Raw genomic sequence first — 24318 nt, 5'->3', positions numbered from 1 at the left:
AGGACAGACTGTAGGTACCCTGAAGAACAGTACTAGAACTTGAAATCTCCTTAACAAACAGGTAAAATGCTCTGAAGTATGTTAGGTACTATTAAATATGGACAATAGCAGGCAGGATTAATCAACTGTAAAAATACAGATTGGAAAAGAACTGGCTCTGTAGCAAATTGTTTGTAAAAAATGAGTGGTATTGAAGCACTTCAGAGGCCCTGCATTTGGGATGAGTTGGGTGTGCTTCTGTGAGGTGTTTTTCTACTCTGGGACATGTATCCTGTTATAACTTGTGCTGTAATAAGTAGCTTTGCCTTGGGATAATGAGGGCAAAACTGAGGTAAACAGGAGTTTAATGTAATGTTTTATGTTCACAGAAAAAAGTTTGCTAGTACGCTCCTCCCCACCCCCATGTCTCTTCAGAACTTTTGATTTAAGTGACTAATCATCATGTCTGACCCTGTTGTTCTGCGTAGTATCAAGAGATTGGGAGAGGATAACTGTGCTTTTGACTTGGATGGCAAAGGTAAGAATTTTATTCTTCAGTTATCTCGTTATTTTATACAGCATGTAAAGAAGGTGGTAGGTGGCCTAAGTGGAGCAAATTGTCTACAAAATACAAAGCAAAGAGACTGTGGAATAAGTATAGCATTATGTGGTACCTGCTGTCACGCACGTGCCGCCTGCAAAACAACTTTTCTGTAAAAACTGGGTATAACAATCCCTACTCATGGACAATCTACAGGTTATCAGCCTTCCAAGTTCATGGTATTTACATAGGTTTTTATACTCAGCATTTTGGTGTACAAGTAAAAGGCCATTACTTGGGGAATAAAAGAGAAAGTCCTATCTTCCATTATTTCTAGAACTGCTTTCAACAAACATCTATCTGTAGTCATACTTCTGTCAGGCAGAATTCTTATGAGCCATTGCTATGCGAAGATCTGTATTCCTTCTCATCAAATCTTCTCCTCTTCCATTTTTCCTTCGCAAATAGCAGTTTTTGATTTTGCCACTTAAATGGAGCAAGAGTCAAGGAGAAACATGAAATAAAACTGATAAATACTTTGAGTTCTGTTTGTATGACTTGAGAAAAGCCAACAGAGGGGGGTGTTAAATATTTATGCTAAATGTAAGGTACAAAGGAATGCAAAACTGTGGCACATAATGGAAGATAAATTGCAATACAGTGCAATGTATGCGCTCCTCACATAGAGTAAAAAGGTTTCACAAAAGAATTCCAGCACTCTGATATCACCAGATTCCAAAAAAACGTACATACATGTTGTATTTTCAAGTTCCCTGACAGCTATAGCCTAATCCTTGGAGTATTTAAGCTTTTATTAAAATATTCTTCTAGAACCAAATGAAATGCTTCAGACCATACACAGAATAGCCTGTTTTCTAAACAATAATAGTAATAGTAATAATGACAATAATAAGCGACACTATATCAACATATATTATTGGACATAATTGTTATTATTATTATTATTATTATGTTCAATAGATTCAAAGGTCTGTTGTTGTTAGGAACTTCAAATCTATTGTTCCATAGGGTAAGAAGATGGTGTAGGAAATTATTCTCCACATAGCTTGAATGTATTCTTAAAATCAAAGCTGGCATGCTAGACTCTGCAGCTGATTTTAAAGTCTGCAGCATAGTGCCACAACCTCAGCTCCGTGACTTGTGAGAGAAACTAATGTGAATGTTTTCTGAAAGACTGCTCTCTCCCCAGTATATTGCTATCCCTGCACACTGCTGTGCATCCTGCTGGAATGAGCAGCCATCTGTGTGCTGAAGCAGTACAGATCTCCCTTCTCTGCTGCTGTGTTTTGTTTTTAAAACTTCTCACTTAGGCTGCTAACTAAAGGCAGTTTCAATGCATGGGGTTATTGTGGGCTCTAATATTGGTGGAGGAGTGAGAGAGAAAAGGGAGTGAACGTCTTAAGGGGATATGTCTTTCTACTTGTTGGATTGAAAACTGTTTGTCTCTTCCAGCCACTTAGAACTCCCAGATTGCCCAGATTTATCTAGCTGGTTTGGGAGGTTGCTTTTTGTCTGCTAGTTTGTCTTCTGTATTTGTTGCTTCTATTTGTTAAGGGATTTTGACAAAAGACTTCCTGTTGGGATCAAAGCTGTTTCTTTTTTCACAGTTGGGTTGTTTTTTTGGTGTGGAGTGTGTTTTTGGTTGGTGGTTTGTTTGTTTTTTTCCACCCAGTGTGTTTGGGTTTTTTGTTTGTTTGTTTGTTTTTTTGTCATTGTTTGTGTTTTGGGTTTTTTGTTTGTTTGTTTTGTTTTTTTGGCTTTTCAAATGAGTTTGCCTGTGATCTCTCAGTTTCCTTGAGAATAGACTTCCTGGCATTCTGCTTACTGATTTCATCTCAAGTGAAGTTTGTTTCAATAACCATATTTTGTACATATGAACAAGAATTAGCTCTCCCCAGATCAACTCTTGACCACCACTACCCTAGGAGTCTTGAAGAGCCAGCTTTAGCTGGGAGCCTTTTGAGAGCAATTTTTCATCACTTGAATCAAATATCAGGTTTCCCCAGGCTTAACTTTTACTGTGTTTTCACAATACCAGTAAAAACTCATATTCTTGACAATGGTCTTCAGCGTTCTCTTGATTCTGTGCTTTTTTCAAGCTGCAAAGTTTCTTCCCTAAATGGCTTAATTTCTCTTTCAAAATTTTTTGAGAATTCAAAGATTATTATAGCTTTTTTCTTTAGGGTTAATAAATTCTGTCATTTTTCCTACATTATTTTCTATAAAAATTATGTTCTGTCCTCTTTTTCTACTTTTTTAATTGTAGCAGTGTGAACTGTTACTCATTTCGTTCTTTCAAATTAAGCATAGATAACATGGCTCCAAATTCTCCTCCTGCTTAAAAACTGCTGGCCTTCAGTTCCTCACACTCTTCAATAGCATTGATATACTCTTTTTCCTCCAAGTTCATAGGTTCACCTTTGGAGAATGCTTATTTTGCTCTCTAAATTGATATGACTCAGAAACCTATTTCACCACTCTTTTGTTCTTCCCACTTTCCTCCCAGCAGCCAATTCCTTCGTTTTCTGCAAAGCACTTTGCCAGCCTGCAGAGGGAGCTTAACTTTTCTGATAAACCCTGGAGAAACTTCTAGGAATGGTTACAAACCCCTACAGTTGTTACCAGCTGCCAAACTTCAAAAAACTACAGTCAGATGTTTCTTTGTCCTTTGTAACCAGCTCTCTTCTAACATCAAGTGAATCTTTGTAACAATGATTTTACACATTAGAACCTTTCTGGAAAAGGTCTAGGATTCTTGGGATACATGTATGTCCTTACTGAAAGAATCTTTTCTTTTTACCTTCCCCTAATAGCTAACAGAGCAGAATAAAACCAATAGAGTCATTGTTAGCTGAAGCCAAATAGGGTTATCTTATTAACTACCAAAAGGAGATGCAATGAGCTGTTCCCTCAGTCCCAAACTCAGACTGCTTCCATCTAACATGTTGCCTTGGGATATGCAAAACCCTGGAGGCAGTGGAAAAGCCTTCTTCCCTGGGGTAGGAAAATGATGTAGGTAAAATTCATGGTTGTCCACAAAATTTATCTTTACACCCTCTGTGAACTGTGATGCAAAGTTCCTTTGTCTTTGCTCCGTGAGACAGACCTGTGCATGCTCAGTGTTGTCACTAGACCTGAAGAAAGGAAAGCACTGCTTAAAAAGCATACTGTGGTTCTTAACCTGATGCTGAACTGCCAAATGCATCATAAACGAGCAAGGTGCATATGCCCAGTGCCCTTAGATTATCCAAACTGTATTGTATACATAAAAGTAGCTCTTTGTTCGTTGTCATCTCAAGTGATGTATAGCGAATATTTTCTTCATTAGCCCTTATGATAGCACTTCTTTGGGGTTTCTGATAACACAAGCTGTGCTTCAGGTATGACGTGTTTAACAATATCTCTTGAAATGGAGCTGTTCTGGGGACTCAGGAGTTCACCTACAGCATAATTATATTTTGTAGTATAATTCAATTTCTCTAAGCTGTGATTCCTTAGAAAGTATCCAAAGAATAGACATCAGTGTGAAAAGTTCACCGTGCCCTCCAGGGGAAGAGCTGCTTCTCTTCCACAGGATTTGCAATCTCTGTGTTGTTGGAAGGCAAGATTGAAGAGCAACCTCTCCTCCTGTCAGAGACCATGCATGGACTGCCAGTAGAGTAGTGTGCCTTGATGGAACGGTGTCCAAGAGAAATAGTTGAATACTAGGATTTTGCAATGAAAATGTACTGACTCTAGCTAATGTCCTGAATAATATTTTTAGTGAAAACCATTTTGTCATCTGGGGGATTGAAAACTTGAAACTATTTCTTCAAGAGAAAACAGGCATAGATTGATATGAACTTACCAAGGAATTTTTGGACCTATGTCAATTTGTGTCCCTAGCTAGATCTATCGGTGGGAATAAGATGCTTATAACTCAGGAATGATCAGTCCTGTTGGGCTCTGGGGTTTGTGTTTCACATCTACAGAAGAATATGTACTTTAACAATAATTATTAACTAGATTGTGTATTTATTTTCCCTAACAGGTAACAGCTTCAAGAAATCAGAGTAAGTCATACACAAACAAGATAATCAATATTTTGAGGAACATTCAAAGAAGTTAATGTCATTGAGTCAAATAGATGCATTTATAGAATATATGGTATTTAACTAAAAGCTGTTCTCTAGGAGTTGAATTGTCTTGTTTGATACAACTGACACAGGTAGACTACACCAGACCAAGAAACCTTTAAAAACATATAAAGTAATGGCAAAAAAATATGGCCTTTCTTCTGAAAATATTTTTGACATTCAGATTTATCTTTCTTTGGTGCTTTTAGTTTGAGAAATGAGTTTTTCAGGAATTTTAATCAATCTTGATTAATTTCTCTTAAAGCTTTACTGTGAGACTTTAAAACAAAAGGAATTAACTCACCTCATCTGAGTTTAAATATTAAGATTTAAACATAGAATGCTGAATAGTTGAAAACCGAAATGATTTAGAGACCTCAACCTTCAGCTATAATGTGAGATTTGGTTGGGGTTAAAAGCCTCCCTTTTCCTGGATCTTAGAACAACTCTGTAGCAGACTGGATATCGAAATGGGTACTGTAATTTATGCCAGCTTTTTCTGACACATTATACACAGTCTCAGAAATATTCTTAAAATGATGAAGCAAAAGCATCTCTTTAATTTTTGCCTTTGTCAGGTTGACCATATCAGAGAGCATCAGCCCAATATTCAAGGTCTGTCATGGTCCTTGCACATATCTTGAAACCTAAGCTCTCCTGAGCTTTCACATGTAACACGTATATGGTCCTACCTACTACATATACGAAGCTTTCCTTCGGGCTTTCTAGGATTTGGCTTCTAAAAAAACTGTTCATGACAAATAGAGCTCGAATTTGTTTGTTTCATTTAAAAAAAAAAAAATAAATCCAAAATGAAAATCTGTACTCATTCATCACTGAATGTACACTGCCAGTGATTACTTGCTATAATATCAATCCCATCCATAATGGTGCAACTAGTCCTTTAGATTTTAACTGATCATATAGAATAGCAATACATAATGTGAGCACTGAGGAAAAAACACTATAGTAGTGTGAGAGATTTTACAGCTATTATGGACATATGAACACAGGCAATAGAATATGAACAGGCAATAGAAAAGGGAGTGGAAACAGGACATTTATCTCTCTTAAAGAAAGTATTAGCCAACAATTTGGCTTGACCTCAAAAAACCCACAAGGCCACATTGCAGCAACAGTGTTTTGAGGAACTACTAATGAAAGAAAGCATAATCCTTCAGATCATTTTAACTTAGCCTCTGTTCTAGTCAATATCTGAAATTTAAATGAATCATCAAATCCCTGGTTCCAAAGAAATCTGAAAGAAACAGCTTGTCTCCTAAACTTTTGTGCAAAGTGCTTCAAATAAAATGTAATATTAGCGAAGCAGCCAAGAGAATAAAAGAAATAATGTGATATCTTACCATTTTTTGCTAGGAATTTCCATACACATGAAGAACCTTTTAAAGAGAAGAAAAATGAAAAGTGAGTGAAGTTCAATTCTGTCTACTATCTTTGCATGTAGAACAAAATATATACTAAAATTTTATAATTTTGTGTTTTCTGTTCTTGAAGGTCATCAGAAAAGAAAGAAAACAATATTCGTGTTGGCTTCTTTCAGCTGGTAATCAAAGCAATGGCTATAAATATTTTATGTGTATTGTGCTGCAGAATAAGTGACAATAATCTATATGGTTGGTTTTGGAATAGCTATGACTAAGCCAAGTTTTAAAGGATTATATCATTTGGCATGAAATCCTGCCATTAAAGTCAATGGGAATTTAATAGAACCCTTTGTCATTTTGTCAGCTTGGTATTGATTATCAGTATTTGTGTCATAATTGTCAATTATACATGTTGTATTGAACCTACATGTAGAAATGGGTAAAAAAGTTAAGGTGCACAGCAGGGATTTAGGTGGCCTTCGTTCATTCTTGTTTCTGCCAGAAATTTCCGGCTGATAATCTGGCAGATAATTTAGCTCCCTTGTAGTAGCTCCATGCATATTAGAAGATCTTGTAGCTATAAAAAACTTGTGAATGCACAATACTGTATGGTATGTCTAGCCTTTGATGGGTTTGGAATCCCATAGGGCACTTCTAAATTTTAAAATTAATGTAGTGGAGAGATGTCTAACACAGCAGCATGCAGCTAAGAGGTTTTATTGCTTCTGTTCTGCATATAGTCTAGACAACTAACCTGTAATGTGTCCAAACTAATACAGTCCTGACTGTAGTACTGAGCTTGTAATCTACCTGGCTAAGATTCTCAGCTCTTAGTTGGGTGGAGAGAACAATATGTCCACACAGAGAGCTCTGTCTGTCAAGCAGAGGGGTTTGAATTCTGTAGCCTGTTTTGCACAGTTATTTAACTCCTAAAATGCAGTTGGTAAGCACAGTATGTTTGCATCAGATACACTGAGGGATTAGATGTCACATATCTCTCTGCCTTTTCTCTGTGTGGCTTTTTTTTTTTTTTTTCTTTTTTTAATCAAGGGAATTCCTAGAGTTCTTATAAGCAAGGTTTGCGAAACAATGGTAGTGCTACAGTTTTCTTCTGATGTTTATTGTAAAAAGACTTTTAATTACTTCTCTTTTATGTTAACTTTGTTAGCTGACTTGTTTTTCCCTTTATCTTGTCTCTGCCCTAATGTCCTTTTCTCATATGTGCTCCAAATTCCCACCCTTTCTTCTCTTAGACACATTATAGTACCTACAGAACCTGGACAGGTTCGTCAGCAGGCTATGATTTCTTTTTACACTCCTATTTCAAAACATACAGCATTTGATACTGATGTTCTATATGGACAGTTTAATGTATTTATTTATTTGTGACTTCAACCTGATAATCAGACTTCACAAAATCATGGCAAAGGTAACTTAAGTTGCTTAGTCATCGGCTGCATGTGTGCGTGCTCTTGGCCCATGGCAAATGTAAGGTAATAGGTCTCAGCTCAGTCCTTTTTTTTTTACTGCATGCTATGGTGTATTTCTATACATTTCTCCCAGATTAAGAGCCAGTGCACAATTGCCTGCCTAAGCCAACACATTTTAGGATATTAACTGTGAGAACTCACTCTGTGACTTTAGTTAGCTTTCTACCACAGTATCCCAGACTTTTGAGAAATTAGCTAACTTTATTCAGTGACTCTGTATAGTGCCCTGAGTCTTTTTCCTCCCTTCCCTCTTCCTCCATCCCCACAGGAAATCTGCAGAGCAGACCATATATATGAATTATAATTACTATTCTTAGTATTTTAGCTAGTTTCTGGAATGATGATAATGTGGAATGATATTGAGCTATTAATGTTATATGATAATACATTCATTCACATGGTCAGATTCTGCTGTCAGCTAAAAGAGAGCTCATAATTTATAGTGCTGTAATCACAGGTGCAATTAGACTAGATTGGAGAGAGAGATTTGTCTTCTTTCTGTATTGAAGATAATTCTGAAATTTAAATACAATGATTTTGTATGTGATCCACCTGATTAATGATTTATACAACCATCATGAAGACTGCCTCTTAGCAGAGACCATATTTTTTTTCTGTCTCTTTAGTTTCGATTTTCCTCACCTATGGACATCTTAATGATGGCTGTTGGTAGTTTCTGTGCTATTGTTCATGGAGCAGCCCAGCCAGCTGTGTTGCTTGTGTTTGGTGCAATGGCAGACACATTTATTGAATATGACATTGAAATGCAAGAGCTTAAAGACCCAGGCAAGACATGTGTAAATAACACCATAGTGTGGATTAATGGTACTATTCATCAGAATGAAAGGAACACCACAATAAGATGTGGGTAAGTGGCGGATGCATTTATTTCCTTTCCTTTGTTATTATAGCTTGTCAGAGACTGTATTGCTAGTGAAGGTCCAGTTCAGACTTTAAACCTCACATTTTCTATCCATAAGGCAGAATATGGGCATAATTTGTTACAGAGCTGGAGATACTACCTGAAGGAAGAGAAGGCCAGATTGGGTCTTGGTCTTTCAGCTATAGATGTCAGCAAGGATATTCTTTGATGATTGTTCTGGTAACAGTTGTATCTGCTACACATCTGAGTTAATTAACCTGTTTTCTCTGATGACACTGTAAGTAATAATGACTTCTGGTCATTCTGGTTAGGACTTAAGTACCTATATGTACCTGCTGATTTCCAAACAAGTTAGCTAAACTTTAGTTATTGAAGAGAAATGAGCGCTTCTAGGATGCAATTAATCTTAGCTTATGGGAGATGTCTAAGGAAGGTCAGATGAAATGCCCTGTAAGAGTGCCTGTTTCTTTCCATTAACAGTAATAAATGGAGTCTAGATGATTCATTCATATACAGATATCTGTCAAAGCCAAATTTGAACCCGTAACCTTTCCTAACACTCATTATTCAGTGCATCATTCCAAGAGTTTTCTGATCTCTGAGTGACATTTAATTAGATAATTAATTAGAATTAAAAGTTACTTGTCTAAAGGTCTCTGAAATTCTAAGCACATGGGAAGTAGTTCACATTCGTAGATGTAGGTGACTTGGGCTAAATGATTTTGCTCCAGGCTGTCCAAGCCAGCCCTCTGAGATGGGATCGGCACATAGAATATAGGATTCGCTACAGAGCTCTGTTTCTCTGGAGCAGCAGCTATGCACCAGGCAGTATACATTCGAAGAATCTATTAGAATGGTTTGGGTTGGAAGAGACCTAAAGGATCACCTAGTTCCAGCCCCCTTGCTGTAGGCAGGGACCAGGTTGCTCAAAGACCTGTCCAGCCTGGCCTTGAGGTTGGATGGGCAGCCACAATTTCTCTGGGCAACCTGTTCTAGTGCCTCACCATTCTCACAGTGAAGAATTTCTTCCTTATATCTAAGCTAAATCTACCCTCTTTCAGTTTAAAGCCATTTCCCTTTGTCCTATCCCTACATGCCCTGTTGGTTGCCACCAACCACCTCCTCATTTTCCATGTGCATAGTTTCCAGGAAGTTCTGCTCCATGACGTTAATTAAAGTATTGACAATTATGCTGAGTATGTGTCAGGCACATGAGTTGTTTCTGTGGTTGTTTTTTGTAAGAGATCAGGTCAGGTCCATAGTGTGCCCTTTTATCTTAAAATGTCAGTGTACCAAATTCAGGGTAAACAGAATAAAATTTGCTGTCTTACAGGATGTTCTAAAAAATTGTCTAAAAGCATAGTGGATAAAAACCTGAAACGCCTATTTCAAAGTAATCTAAATTCAATAGCAGCAACTCAATGCCCTTCACTGATATTAGGAGCAATTGAGTACTCCTACTTGAGCTAAAAGAAACAATCATTTCAGATTAGCAAGCTTATGGTGCAAGGTAATACTCAAATTGACTTTAGTAGCTCTCATTTCTCCCCATAAAGCACTGTTTAAACTGAGTGTTGTTAGTCGGTATAATGGCACAAAGCAAGCACATTCAATATGTAATGAAAACTTGCTGGGCAGCTCTTACCTAAAGCACCTTGTCACCTGTGCTGTTTTGGAGCATGCAGCCTGGCGGGGTTCCTCAGAGACTGCAAGGCTGCTCCAGGACGGCGGGCTTTCCTGGTACCTGCCGTGCAACAGGCAGAGCAACAAAACACCCACTGCTAGCAACAGTCTCAGTACTGGGAAACAATGTCTCAGCAAAACAAGCTGACTTGCCGGCTGATGTGACTCTAACTCAAAGAAACTCCAGATTAGCAAACCATGAAAAATTTAAAACAGTATTGCTAACCCTTTTTTTTTTTTTTTTTTTTTTTTTTTTTTCCTCCAGGCTGCTGGATATTGAACAAGAAATGACCAAGTTTGCAGGTTACTATGCAGGAATTGGTTGTGCCATACTTGTGTTAGGCTACCTTCAAGTCAGTATTTTGTTCCACATTTTGATTTGAAAGTTTAAATCACTAAATAATTATTTTCCTTTTAACTGCTTAGTCAGCTGCCAAATCGAGCAGAGCAGAAGCTTTTAGTTCATATTCTTTGTGCTGAAATCGGTTAACTTTGGCACTCTGAGACTTCCTAGGATTTGTGTGTACATACCTTTGTACAAGGATATGTTTTACCTAGTAACATGAATGCATGCTGCTTCTTTCACACTGCAAGAAATACGTGATCAAGTGCGGTTACTATGGTATCCACGTGTCCTCCCAATGTAGCTGAAGGGCATGAGTTTCTCAGTAGGCATCTCAACTGTGTTGAGCCTTGTGTTTCTATTATAGAGATATTACAGAGTAAAATACTAGTGTAAAACTGGTGTTGAAGAATTGTACCCTCATATTCTGTAGTAATGGTTCAGTCCTTATGACTGAGATGAGCTGCAAGCTTGGATGACTCCTGTGTAATCAGATAAAGAGTTCACTGCTTTTGAAGTTTTTATAATCTCTAATATCACTTGCCATTCTCCCTCCTGAAAACTATCCCAGAGTTTTGCTGAAGTAGAATGGCTGCCATCTCTCTATTACTTATAGCTGTAGATGGAAACATTTTTGTCTGTATAGCATTCATGTAACAACACAATTTAACTTGCATCTCCTCTCAGCCGATCAGAACTGAGACAAATGCTTGATCCAGAGGCTTTATAAAATTCTTGGATTCTTTAAAAATCAGAAGCATTAAACAATTATCATGTCTGTGTAGCTAGAATGTATTTTACCTGAATAGTAATTTTATGAATAGCCAAATTGCTCTTTCCAGTTTTAGCCAAATTGCTTTTTGTGCATTTGTTGGGAGCACAAAGACATTTTACAGAATTTACCAGCCTCATTATGCTCTTCCCAGATCTGCTTGTGGGTGATGGCTGCAGCTCGTCAGGTACAGAAAATCAGGAAGGCTTATTTCAGGAAAGTAATGCGAATGGATATAGGCTGGTTTGACTGTACATCTGTGGGAGAGCTGAACACCCGAATTTCTGAGTAAGTAATCTAGAAAAAGCATATGCTACAGAGAACATTTTGAACTTCCTTCCAAACACAACGGAGTGCCAATAACTAGGCATTTGACAAACACCTCCTAATATAAAATACAGCTATGTTCCTGCGAGCAGGAACCAGGCTGATTGTAACCCCCATCTTTGAACCAAGTACCATAACTGTTAAGCCACAATTATTTCTCTTTTGTGCCTTGACTGTCAGTAAATGTGGTGGTTTTTTGTTGGATTTTGAACTGGTTTATTTTTGCCAGCTTGTCCTATCCTACCCTCTTCCTCCTATGCCCAGTCCTTTCAGAGTGATCTATAATTTGGCTGCCAGTGCACAGTCCCCTGAGCCTGAAGACATGGAGATGTGGATTTGAACCCTCTCTCACTTCCCAGAAAGGAAAAAAAAAAATACATTATGGGTACTCTTTGATTTTGTTGGCTATATATATATATATGTTTAAAGAGCCTTTTTTAATCTTCTGCTAAAGAAGGCACAAAAACCTGCCTTTAGAAATAGACTCAAGGTAAATGGAGAGACCTTCTTATCCTGGGTAAATATTTAGCCCTGAGAAAAGTGGAATTTAAGGTTTGCTCCTTTTCTTAGTGGTTCCTGTTCACGCGCTGAAGTTCGCTGCGAGGTGGATATGCTGACTCTAGATGGCTCCCTGTTCTCAATTGTGCCTGCATTATAGTAGTCACATGTGCAGATTTTTCTGTAGTTGAAGGGGAATTTATATGCCTTTACTCACTGCCCATTGCTATCTGTGACTTTCTGTGGTCTTCTTTTTATGAAGAATAAACACCACGTGTAAGTCACTGTAAAGCGTTTCTCTGGCATAAAATAGGAACTGAGCAGGTATTTAATAAATAACACTTTGTTCCCTGTATTTTTGAACAACATTGTTCTGTGCCTAAGAAAAAAAAGCCTCCTGGCTGAAAAAACCCCTCACCTTTACCAGAAGAAATATAAACGTGTTTTTCAACTGAACACTCTTACATTTTTTCAATAGAGGACTCAATTTCAGTTTATATATCAATGAGCTCACAATTTTACACTTTAAACCTCAACACCATTTGCTCCTATTTATTTCAGGAGTTCCCGGTTCTTCTAATCTCACAGGTGAGGTAGTAGCCAGGAGTGGCAGAAGTATAATGGCTTTTGCTTTAAGACATTTTTTCTGTGTTGGCAATGCATAAGAGAGAACAAATGAACTCTGCAGCTGCCTGGAGGTCAAACGATGTTGACCGCTGCTCTACTGTCCCCCTTAGGATAGAGTTGTCATGTTTTCCCATTGCCTTCAGTGATAAAGCAGCTCTCCTCAGTTTTCCCACTCTTGCTGTCTAATTTAAAGTACAAATTACCTGATAGAGTACAGAGGAACCAGGAGGTGGTGGAAAGTGGAACCAGGAGGGAGTTACAGCCCTCCTCCCTTTCCCGCCCTGTTAGCAGAGGCAGTACAGTGCATTCTTAGTGCCCCATGATGGGAGGAATGCCATATCAGCTGAACTGTTTTTCCACTATCAGGTAACTGCATCCAGTTGGGATGTGTCTGCCCCCTCCTTTGAATCAACTGGGGCACAGTAATAAGAACCAGCTAGTGAATGAGTCTGCTGGCAGGACAACTTTACCTGAGAAATCTTCTCTGCTGTATTCTGTGCATAAAATCCTTCTGCCTTTGCAAAGGTACCAGGTTTTCTCTCTGTAGCTCAGGGTCTTTGGAAGGGATGATGGTGGAAATAATAGAGGTAAAAAAGACCCTCTGCAAGGGAAAGCAACAAACTCAAATGTGTCCAAGACCTGCAACACAAGCAAAAGTTCACCAATCTTGTGGGATTTTTTTCTTCTTGTTTTGTTTTTTTTTTAGTGATGTTAACAAAATCAATGAGGCTATTGCTGACCAAGTAGCAATCTTTATCCAGCGCTTAACTACCTTTGTGTGTGGATTCCTACTGGGATTTGTCAGTGGCTGGAAACTGACCTTGGTTATCATTGCAGTCAGCCCTCTCCTTGGGGTTGGAGCAGCTGTCTATGGCTTGGTAAGTAGATTGTGAAAAGCTTGTGTTGAGGTATGATGAGCAGGGATAGTCATGCCATAGAGCTAGGAGGATTGGTGGAAGAGGTTATTACACCCTTTTAAAGTCAAGAGAGGCAGATTACGATCACAGCAGCACCCAAGGGGCATGGGAGGGGGGAGTCAGCACCTTACCACTGTCTGCCAAAACACCCTCCCACTTTGCTTATTCTGATTCCTATAATAATATATCCTGCTTCTAAGATCGGAGTGTAAGCATACCTTCTTTTGTGTCCTGTGGATGGATATTACAGTTGCTGAGATCAGAACCTGGCCTACACATTCTTTTACTACACACCTGTTTTAGAAGGTTACTAGACATTGGGCTTGATTTCTCTGTGTAGTTCGTGGCTTTTAGAGATGATCAAGTTTCAGAGCTATAAAATAGTCGAAAATAACTGCTCAGACTTACCTCAACCTGTCCCTGCTCCAGGCAGCTGTTGCATCCTTTCCCTGTTGTTCTGCTCTGCCATCCGTTCCCTACAAACTTCCTGTCACTGTGCAGAGGAAAGACAGTGAAGAGGGAAACAGCAGGGTCCTCTGTCCTCTCACCTACTCTTCCACATCCATAAGGGCTGGGCAGTTCCTGCTTCTCCTCTGCACTCTCTCACACTCTGTTCTTTTGTTGAGTTCAGCCCTTTGGCTATGTCACTTCTTCTATGTCAGGAACATTTTGCTATAAAACCTGTAATGTAACTGACTAATTTCTCATCTTCCTGCTTTCCTTTAGCACCTTGTGCTGGCTGCTAGTTGATGACATGAATAATGACTCAGTGTGAAGTGGGAGAGCAGAATCCTGGCAGGAAATTAAATAAACCCCCAAATCTGTCTTTCCTTCATTTGCAGTTTCTTTCTGAGCGCATTTTTCCCCTTTTCATTATTTCTCTGCCCTCATCTCTTTCCTTTCACATACCGACTGTTGTTTCCTGCTTATGAGCCTTTCCAGCCCAAGTCTTTGCTTTTTACCATAAAGAAAACAGACCCAAGACCAGTCTAGCCTGATTTTCTGTCTCCAAAGTGGCTAATAGATGCCTGGGATAGGGTATTTGAAGAGGGAAAGCAACTGACACTTTACCTTTTCTAGTGATATGTCATTCCCAAGTCAATGAAGTATCTTTGTGTAGAATTGTACATGACTACATGTTCTTCCACTAATTTGAGCTTTTTTGAGCTTAAGTAAGCTTTTGGCATCCAGTGCTTTCTGTAGGGACCTGTTTGCTGTAGCCCAAGAAACAAAGCACAGTGGTGGACAACACCTGTTTCCACCTTCCCCCACCACTACCATTACCTCTTATTCCTGAAGCTGGGCTCTATCACAGTGGCTGAAGGGCTGCTTTTGCTACTTAAGCTCCCCTTCTTCCCACCATGCACAAACCCACCATCTGCAGTCTTCTTGAGCCCAATTAGGAGCAGAGAGGGAGGGAAGAAAGAAAAGCATTTGTTGCCAGATGCTTTCTCTAGCTACCTGGAGCAGAGTTGTTGGCCAAGAGGATAACTGTTCTGCAGAACATATGCTACAGAGGTTGTTCTGCTGACAGACAGCGTACACCACAAAGTGACCACACACTAGCTGTATAATATGCAGAGTCTATTAAATAAGCACACTAAAGCCAATAAGCACACTAAAAGCAAGCACATTAATGTGAATTAGGTAAATATCTCTTTCTATATATAGTGAATAAGTATATATATATATATAGTGAATATAGTGAATAAGGCAAATCAGAGATATAGGTATATTAGTTAAGTGCCAAAGAAAGTTAGCAATGCATTAGATCATTACTGTATAGAGAGAATAGAGATTAAAAGAAGAAATACATCACAAATTACCACTGAATCATAATCCAGGCCCACACTTCCAGCTGGGAAACCCCGCTGCAGCCGATGCCAGGAGTCTCAGGTAATTGGGAACATTCCTATGCGGTGCGTCCACCCATAGGTGAGGCTACTCTGATGGCCACAAGAGGGTCCCACTTTTATACCCTTATCAAAACAACTGGCTTTATGCCAGATCTCTATCGGTTACTCATGGGACCGTGCAGTTTCTCATGATCTCACTGTTGTCCACTCTGAGAGAGTTAGCCAGGCGCCCCAGTGTGGCCAAGTATGAAGGTCATAGAACACCTGCACGCCTATGTATTCCTGCATCTTTCTGACAAACAGTCATGATGAACAGAAACATACATACTCTGCTGAATACACTATGGCAAACAACATCCTTTGTTATGGCTCTCAGTCATGAGAGGGAATCAACTCCCAGCTAGGTTCTCATCTATTACAGAGGTATACACCCTAATACAAGAAGACAGAAGCCTTCTAGTATGCAGCATGCCTAATAAAAGCCTGCTTGGAGTGGAGGAGATGACCTCAAGCAGAGCAGACAGCACAGTGTTACAGCCAGTACTGCTTACTACTGTTCTTGTCCGTACCTACAGTTCAGGTGTAACCAGTATTTCTTATGCTTTTGCAGGCTGTGGCAAAGCTAACAGGCCGAGAATTAAAGGCTTATGCAAAAGCTGGAGCTGTGGCTGATGAAGTGCTCTCATCCATCAGAACAGTGGCTGCTTTTGGCGGGGAGAAGAGAGAAGTTGAAAGGTTTGTTTGGATAAATTCTCTGATTTCTTTTTCCTGTATCACCCTAACACTGTAATGCTCTTCAGAGTCATTGCAATTAATCTCTAAGTTGTACAACAGTGACTATGTTAATTTTCAGCATTGCATTCATGTTACAGAAATTTAGGTTTCAAATAACACTGTATGCACAACCAGTTTCATAATTCTGTCAATCAGTGAAATACAACATCAGCAATACTATCTTCAAGTCACTCCCTCTTGTAGGAACGTACTGCAAAGTTTCCCCCTAAATGTTGTATGATATATCACTTTTGCAGCACATCTGAAAACTCCTGGGTATTTTCAAGCTAAGTAAGAGAATTAGTTCCAGCAAGACATAATGATTTGATGATGTTAAACTGCAAATTTCTTTTAAATTCATTTAAAACATAACATGACTGTAGGACATGCTCTGAAGCATTGGCCATATTCTTGAATTCTGTCACTCTGCTAAAACCTCGAACCCTGTGGTGAGGTATCTGCAGTGAGAGTGGCTTTTCATGTGCCTATTGCACTAGATCATACAAGGATTTCATGATCTGGGAGCATTTCTGGTTTCACCAGTGGTCTCTCACTTCAGAGTAAGAGGTACAAGCCTTATGTACACCCTCTGTTAACTGTAGTGCAGCCAGTCATTGGAGAGGACTCATTTTGTTAGTCTTTGCTGATTTTGAATTTTCAATCAAATTAATTTCATCCTCTTTCATTTTTTTCTTCAGATATGATAAGAATCTGGTGTTTGCTCAGCACTGGGGAATTCGAAAAGGAATAATAATGGGATTATTCACTGGTTACATGTGGCTTATAATTTTTCTGTGTTACTCATTAGCATTTTGGTATGGCTCTAAACTTGTCCTTGAAGAAGAAGAGTATTCACCTGGCACTCTTCTGCAGGTACCCATTTTAGCTTGATGCAGCTTTTCTGGACTGTTTCTTAAAACATGCATTCTGGGACACATTTTTGTAGTGTTCTAGTATCTAGTGGCTCAATGTTAACACTCTGTGTGGTTTTTATTCAGTATATGTATGAAAGTATATGAAAAAATTGGGTGAGATTAAAAAAACCAAACCTAATGAATATTTATTTTAAAGATTTGAAATGCTGCCTACTGCAGTGATCATAATGCTTTTGTTTGAAAGCCTGCTACACAATTAAGAGAACACTTAAACAAGCTTTACCATTCTGTGGATAAGCATGTGGCTTCTGGGATATTGGCTTCTCTGAAGAACTTAACCCTTATGATGAAAAACCCCACTGCAGTGAAGAGAAGCCTAATCAAAGAAAGTTTTATCACATCTAACCTCTATCTCATGAACAGCTTCTGTTCCTTTGAATCACCATTTTCTGTTGCTAATTGCCCACCCAGCTCTATAGATGACAAAGAACATATAAACATATATGCTGATTAACACACACAGGGCTGTGGCTCCTGCAGTGCATACAAAAAATATACTAACCTCTACAGCATTCATGCATCCACTTGTGCACAGTTGATGGTTTAGACACTGATGACCTAAATGCAATAAAACCAGCATCTGCTGATATTTTGGTAATTTGCTCTAAGCCAGGACTGCCCAAATGGCAATCTCCAGTCCAGACACAGAATAAATTTTTCCCGAACCTTGATAAGTGCTGGGTGTTCTGATGAGACATCTCTTTCTGCTCCTTCTCAGCCTGTTGCACACTGTGAATGCTCCCAAGCACCAGCAGCATGCAGTGCAAAGCTTCCTGCTAAATGGAGCTTGGTAAATTACTCTGAGAACATTCTAAAATTGAGTCATTCTGTTCAAGGAGGATGTTCCTCACTGGAAATCATTTGCAACTGCTCTTGACATCAGTAGTTGATAAAAGTTAGTGCAGTGAAAAGCAAAGTGAGCAATTTTCTTGCCTTACCCATGATAACTATAGTTCAGTGCTTCCAAATGACAAGCGGCTAATAGTGGGGAGCCACCCTGTAGCTGACAAATTTGAGCTGTCAATGGAGGGACTCTCCCTTATGCTTTCACTCCTCTTTCAGTTTCCAGTCATCTTTCTTGTGCTTCATGTTTTCTACCATACACTCCTAGTCTGGCAGGGGGGAGGAAGGGAGGATTTGTAGATAAAAACCATTTAAATACATTTTTCTTGGTTTCTGAAAAACTGTCATGTTTTTCATGACATGATCAGCCATACTGAACTGAGATACACTAAGTATTGCTCTTCCCTTCTTCTATCAGACGTACAGAACCTGCTCTCTAATGTTCATGATTGATTGACATGCATACAACCTACTTGCTTGTGGAACTCTTTCATACAAGAAAATTAGTTTGCAGTAAAGCTGAGTGTGAACTTACAGCATGATCTATACATCACAGTGTAGATGTTTACACTATACAGTATGTGTACAGTAGCTTCTTCCACTTTTGCCATGGGATTATTCTCAGTAAACATCACCATGGTGAAAAGGAGAACTGAGTCCCATGTACTTTTCATTCTTTCTCAACCGTAGCATTTCCCTATACACTTTGCCCATTTATCCTGACTACTATCTGTGTTGTATTCAAAAGGCTAGCTGAGACCAAATATATATATATGTATATATATAAAATATTTGTAAAAGTAGTATTAATTCTCTTTTATGGCAGTGGCCATCTGTGCCTTCACCTTTCTCTCTACATAACCTAACAGCATCCTTGTGCTTTTCATGGGGTGACAGTCCATTCTTCCACAGGTGATAAATTCTCTTTTTTTCCCTGAGTTCAAGCAATATCTCCCTGTTCACCCAGGCTGGTCTCTTCCCTGCTAGTTTGATTTTCGGCACATAGGGACTGCCTGCTCCTTTGCCTTAAGGATTTCATTCTTGAAGAGTGTTCAGCCTTCCTGGACCCCTTTGTCCTTCAGTAATGTTTTCAAGGAATTCTGCCAACCAGCATCCCAAACAGGCCAAAGGAAGTCTAAGGTGGAGGTTTTGCTGACCTTCTTTCTGACTTCTCCAAGGATTGAAAATTCAATCATTTTGTGATTGCTTTGCCCAGAACAGCCTACAACAAAGGCTGTAATACAGTGGTTTAGGCTTGCTTATTTTTTTGAATTGTTGTAGCTTCCCATCTGCTTATTGGTAAAAGACATGTCCAAAATAGTCTACTTGCCACTGATGATCAGTTCCAGCCCTTGCTTCAAGCCACAGACACCCAATCAAATTGAGGTGGCTAAAAAATACATCAGTGGCACTTCAGTAAATATTTGGGTGCACACATTTTTAGGACAGAGCAAATAAGATAAGTTGATTTACTTCAGCCTGGAAGCAAAGTTGTAAAAGAGTGAAAATCCCTTCTAAGCTGCATTCGTTTGTTTTCTTGTGGGCTAATTATGCTCATACAGTGAATCAGTGCAGCTGAGCTGATGCACAAGAAGCCATTAAGCCATTTAGTTTGATTTGCCTCTCTAAGCTCTAAACTGTAATAAAAATGTGATGTCATATTTTGTTAATTTCTTTTTCCACTTCCTCAGGTTTTCTTTGGTGTTTTAGTAGGAGCTTTAAATCTTGGTCAGGCATCTCCCTGTCTGGAAGCCTTCGCCACTGGCCGTGGGGCTGCAGTAAACATTTTTGAAACAATAGATAAAGTAAGTAATGCATTTCTAAAATGTGTCACTTTGTAGTAGAAAAAATAATTAAATAAGCCTCAAGCAGTAGTAGTTTTATGTACTGTGTAAATGAGGAAAAATGAGTGCTGTTAAAGAAAAATTGACTGTGCACCAGAAAGGTCTAGCAGCACGCACATGCGCTCAGAGAGGGTGTTGAACAGGTTTGTTACGTAAGTGGCCTGTTTCTGAATAATGAAGTTATACCTCAGCTACTACTGTTCCTTACTCCCATCTCTCCTTATGTACAACTACTGATCAGTGCTGGCACATGGAAAGCATACAAGCAGGCAGTGATAGCCACCTTGCAGCCAAACTTGCAGCAAGCATCTAACCCCCAGTCTCTAGGTGGCATCAAAAGATGTAACTCTATTAGCATTAGCAGCAAAGGTGGTCCCTGTCACCTCTCCAAGAGTTACCCAGGGTTAAAATGGGACCAGAGAAGCACAGGCACTGGTCACGCAGCAGACATAAATGTTAATTACAATTTTACCCACGCAGATATTTGAAATAAGGTTGTATGAGAAAGTTGGAGAACCACTGGCATTTATTGATGATTCCTTTCTATACCTGTATAAATTTAGTGGTTGGCAAAATACCACTGATTTCTTAGCAGTATGTAGTATCTCTGGTCATTGACAAGCTTTATTGTGCTAAAAGCTCTGTAAACATGTTAAAACATTGCTTGTCTTTTACAGAGCACATAAGGATATACAAAGAAGGCTAGAGGGGCTGTGGTAACACTAATGCGCTTTTTAGTAACCCTTCAGTGTTCTGTAATAAAGTTAACACATGCCTTACAAATGTACTTCATAAGTTAAAGCTCTAAGATAAAAAGAGATTGATAAGGGAATTGGGTTTTAGGGAAAAAATTAAAAAGCACAAAGAGCTGCAACAGTTAGAATTAATCACAAAATTCAAGATAAGACTGAGTCAGGTAACTTTAAAGTAAGAAAGGAAAACTAAAGTGAGATTTTACCTGTCTAGAGAAAGGGTGACAAAAGTAGATCAATCTGCTTGCTGCATTTGTAGATTTGTGATTAGACAGTAAAAGCACAGCTCTGCCCCAATACAGGTTTTTTTTTTTTCTGGCACTACACTCAGTACTACACTGTGCTGAGGTTCTCATTTGCAGAATCAGTGAAACTTTTCTTCATAGCTTAGTATATGAATTTAAGTAGGATATATATCTAAAGAGGAACCAGCCTTTTAGCTGTTCTTAGCATCTTAGAGCACACACATTTCTTGTATTAAAATTCCCTTCAATCTGTTAGGCTACATAAAAAATCACGCATATTTCAGTTATTAAATATTGGTATTGCTGTAGTTTTAGCTCATTCTCTGTATTTTATGCTTCAAAAATATATCCTCAGAAAATATGATTTCTTTGGGAATCCTCAAATTTCTCTTGGTTGTCTGCTCATGTCTAGCAGTCTACCATAATCAAGGCCAGCCAAAAGTATACGACAGCCAAAGCACTAATGGAAAACATCAAATCAGGATTCCAGCTCTTATGATTGCATGTGCAAGGGTGGATGTTTCAAATGCAAAGTGGTGAAACATGCAGATTTTCAGCAGTGAACTGGTTGTTCAGTGCCATAGGCGAATGTGTGTATGAGTGAAGTAGTGCTATTTTATTCCTGAGGAGCCAGTTAACTTAGTCCAAATGCCTCACTCAGCTGTGCTGTTCCAGCAAAAACCAGCTGAGTGGCTGACTCTGATAATTGCAATAAGCTTAAAACAATAGAGGGCTGTTCTGGGTTCAGCTGCATCAGTCATTTTCCTCTTTATTAGTAGCTGATGACAAGGGTGCGTTCTTCTTCCCACATTACCCACCAGTGAAAACTCCCCCATCACTTTGGCCTTCAACTTCATGTCCACTGTCTGCACTGTCGTGGGGCAGATCCTGCTCATGGCTCAGTACAATCAGCTGCTGTTAAAACAGAAGTGCCATGGCTTTGTATGGTATTGGGAGTATTTTTCTACTGCAGCAGTGCTGGCTGTTTAACAACAAATAAATAACACAAAAAATTCTATCCTAGAAACCTGCCATTGACTGCATGTCAGAAGATGGCTACAAGCTGGATAAAGTACGGGGTGAAATTGAATTTCATAATGTAACATTCCATTATCCCTCCAGACCAGACGTAAAGGTAATTATTCATCATCCCTCCTGTGCACACAATTGCTGTAAACAAAATATCCCAGTTCAGCAGTTTAGATTTTCAGTAGAATTTGTTTCCCAGAAGCCCAGCCCCTGTGTTTAAAGGTAGACTAAATAATTCTTCCATTAAAGGGTTCTCCTATTTACCATTGTGCTTATTTTACCATTCTGACATATTCACTGCCATATATATTCCTTGCTGCTGAATATAAACTCGGTAATTTCATTCAAATTGACGTGCATACAGCTTCTCTTACAATCAATTATGCACTTGTATCAATATTGCTAGAGTATGATACAATGTAGTAAGATGAATGGTGCAAGAAGGTGTTATAACTTCCATTCCTGGGGATGCACCATGTGATCCATTAAAGTGCTAGGAAAAGATACAGGAGCATTGGCTGTATACCCCATTATTTCCCTACTACTGTGTTTGAATTGACAAATTCTCCTTGGAAAAGCATATTACTAGGCAAGCAAATGAGTGCTATTGCTTCTCAAGACAGAAGTGTATGAAGTATCAGAATTTTCTACATAATTTCACTGTTACATTATTAATATTTATCCTTTTAACAGGCACTTATAATACATGTGCAGTGTTCTTTAAAGTGGATTTTTTGCCAAGTTCTGGAGTGATATTAACTTGACTAGTTCTTAATGATGAAGAACAGGAACAAAGATCAAAATCTGCCTGCCTGACACACAAACAGGGCTTTGCATTTATAAGCTCGTCAAACAATGTAAAAATATTTGGCTTTCTTTTTCCTCTTTCTTCATAATATTTTTCTGAGTTTTATAAAAATGCTTTGAATCTCCATTTTAAGAGACAGAATATACCCACTTTATTATATGACTGTGAGAGAATTGGAATGGATTGAATCTGTTTCTTTTTCTTACCCCCCCCCCCCCCCCCCCCAGATTTTGGATAACCTTAATATGGTTATTAAAGCAGGGGAGACAACAGCTTTTGTTGGAGCTAGTGGAGCTGGAAAAAGTACAACAATACAGCTCATCCAGCGTTTCTATGACGCCACTGATGGCATGGTGAGTGTACCAGACTAGAATGTGTTTCTCTAGTCTTGGGAACTTGAATGAATGACATGGTTTATTCTACAAGGGTGGAAGGAAGACTCCTAAGTTTATTTCCTTTTCTCTTTTGTGGGTTTTTGTTTTTTTTTGTTTTGTTTTTTTTTTTTTTTAATGAATGAAATTCCTCTTGTGCATTTCAGGGGAATGAACAGGCTTCTAAAAATAATTACATGAAAGAGAAAAACTGTTAGGAATAAATAAAAATTCAGTCTTAAATCTGAGTAAAACCTATACAGGTGATCATTCTGGAGTAATAAATAATTTTCCATTCTGGAAAACACAAAACTGGTATTGAACATTTAATCATTATCCCATAATATTGCTTTAGTATAAGCAATTAACATTTAGTAATGGAATGGCTAAGAGTATGAATTACATCTATAGACACTTTCATTCCATTTATGTTTTACTAGTTGACACAAATCACATACATGGTGACCTATATTTGAATGTATAAAAGACAAAGGACCAATTTATTGTAAAGATACAATCATGATGTTACTTTCCCAAGCAAGAAGAGTTATTGGGTAATGAAATCAAAGAGCACAACTCCTAGGCCCAAGAACTAGCCTATATTACTGCCATTGCACTGCATTCTTGTATGTATGAAAGCATTTTTTATATTGGTCATGGAAACACTATGGAAGGGCCACACAGGCCTTTCATTTCCTTGTGTCTGTCTTTGTCTCTGATCTGGAGGGGACAATGTCCCTGACATTTTTTCTTTTTTTCTTTTTTTTTTTTTTTTGTCCCTGTTTTGTTTGGCTTCTGTAGATTACCCTGGATGGCCATGACATTCGTTCCCTTAATATCCAGTGGCTACGCTCACAGATTGGTATTGTTGAGCAAGAGCCAGTGCTGTTTGCCACCACAATTGCAGAGAACATTCGATATGGTCAGGATGATGCTACCATGGAAGACATAATCAAAGCAGCCAAACAGGCCAATGCTTACAATTTCATCATGGACTTGCCACAGGTATGCTGTGTTTTGTAATTGTATTTGGCATAAGTTGATGAAAAAATATAGAATCCTTTTGTTTCTTCCATGCAGCCATTTGTTCTCAGGACAGAAGATCAATATAGATAGTAGGCAGCAAACCTACCTTTGACTAATTAGGTCTTACTATATGTACATCACCAAATAAATAAAAAAAATTAGTTCCTCAGGGAATCATATGCACAACATTCAGTATCATGGTAATAATCATAACATGATTTTAAAATACATATTTTTCATTCTATGGAGATCTG

The 24318-nt window shown here is 38.6% G+C and overlaps 1 protein-coding gene across 1 annotated transcript in view; it reads left to right on the top strand.

Annotated features, from left to right (window-relative positions):
• Window positions 1-441: 441 nt before the first annotated feature.
• ABCB11 (ATP binding cassette subfamily B member 11) overlaps window positions 442-24318 on the top strand; it is a gene marked incomplete at its 5' end in the record, with an annotated part of 48958 nt that continues 25081 nt past the window's right edge. Inside the window, 14 exons of the mRNA XM_080621935.1 lie at window positions 442-517; window positions 4572-4593; window positions 6034-6081; window positions 6172-6220; window positions 8158-8399; window positions 10363-10450; window positions 11367-11500; window positions 13371-13542; window positions 16048-16172; window positions 16910-17084; window positions 19681-19794; window positions 21855-21965; window positions 22895-23020; window positions 23840-24043. Coding sequence (XP_080478061.1) covers window positions 442-517; window positions 4572-4593; window positions 6034-6081; window positions 6172-6220; window positions 8158-8399; window positions 10363-10450; window positions 11367-11500; window positions 13371-13542; window positions 16048-16172; window positions 16910-17084; window positions 19681-19794; window positions 21855-21965; window positions 22895-23020; window positions 23840-24043 — 1686 coding nt within the window. The remainder of the gene's footprint in view (window positions 518-4571; window positions 4594-6033; window positions 6082-6171; window positions 6221-8157; window positions 8400-10362; window positions 10451-11366; window positions 11501-13370; window positions 13543-16047; window positions 16173-16909; window positions 17085-19680; window positions 19795-21854; window positions 21966-22894; window positions 23021-23839; window positions 24044-24318) is intronic.

Source organism: Psittacula echo, assembly GCF_963264785.1.
Source record: "Psittacula echo genome assembly, chromosome: 6".
NCBI classification, from domain to species: Eukaryota; Metazoa; Chordata; class Aves; order Psittaciformes; family Psittacidae; genus Psittacula; species Psittacula echo.
Note: the sequence above shows the minus strand (reverse complement) of the source record. Positions and strands in the feature narration are given on the sequence as shown.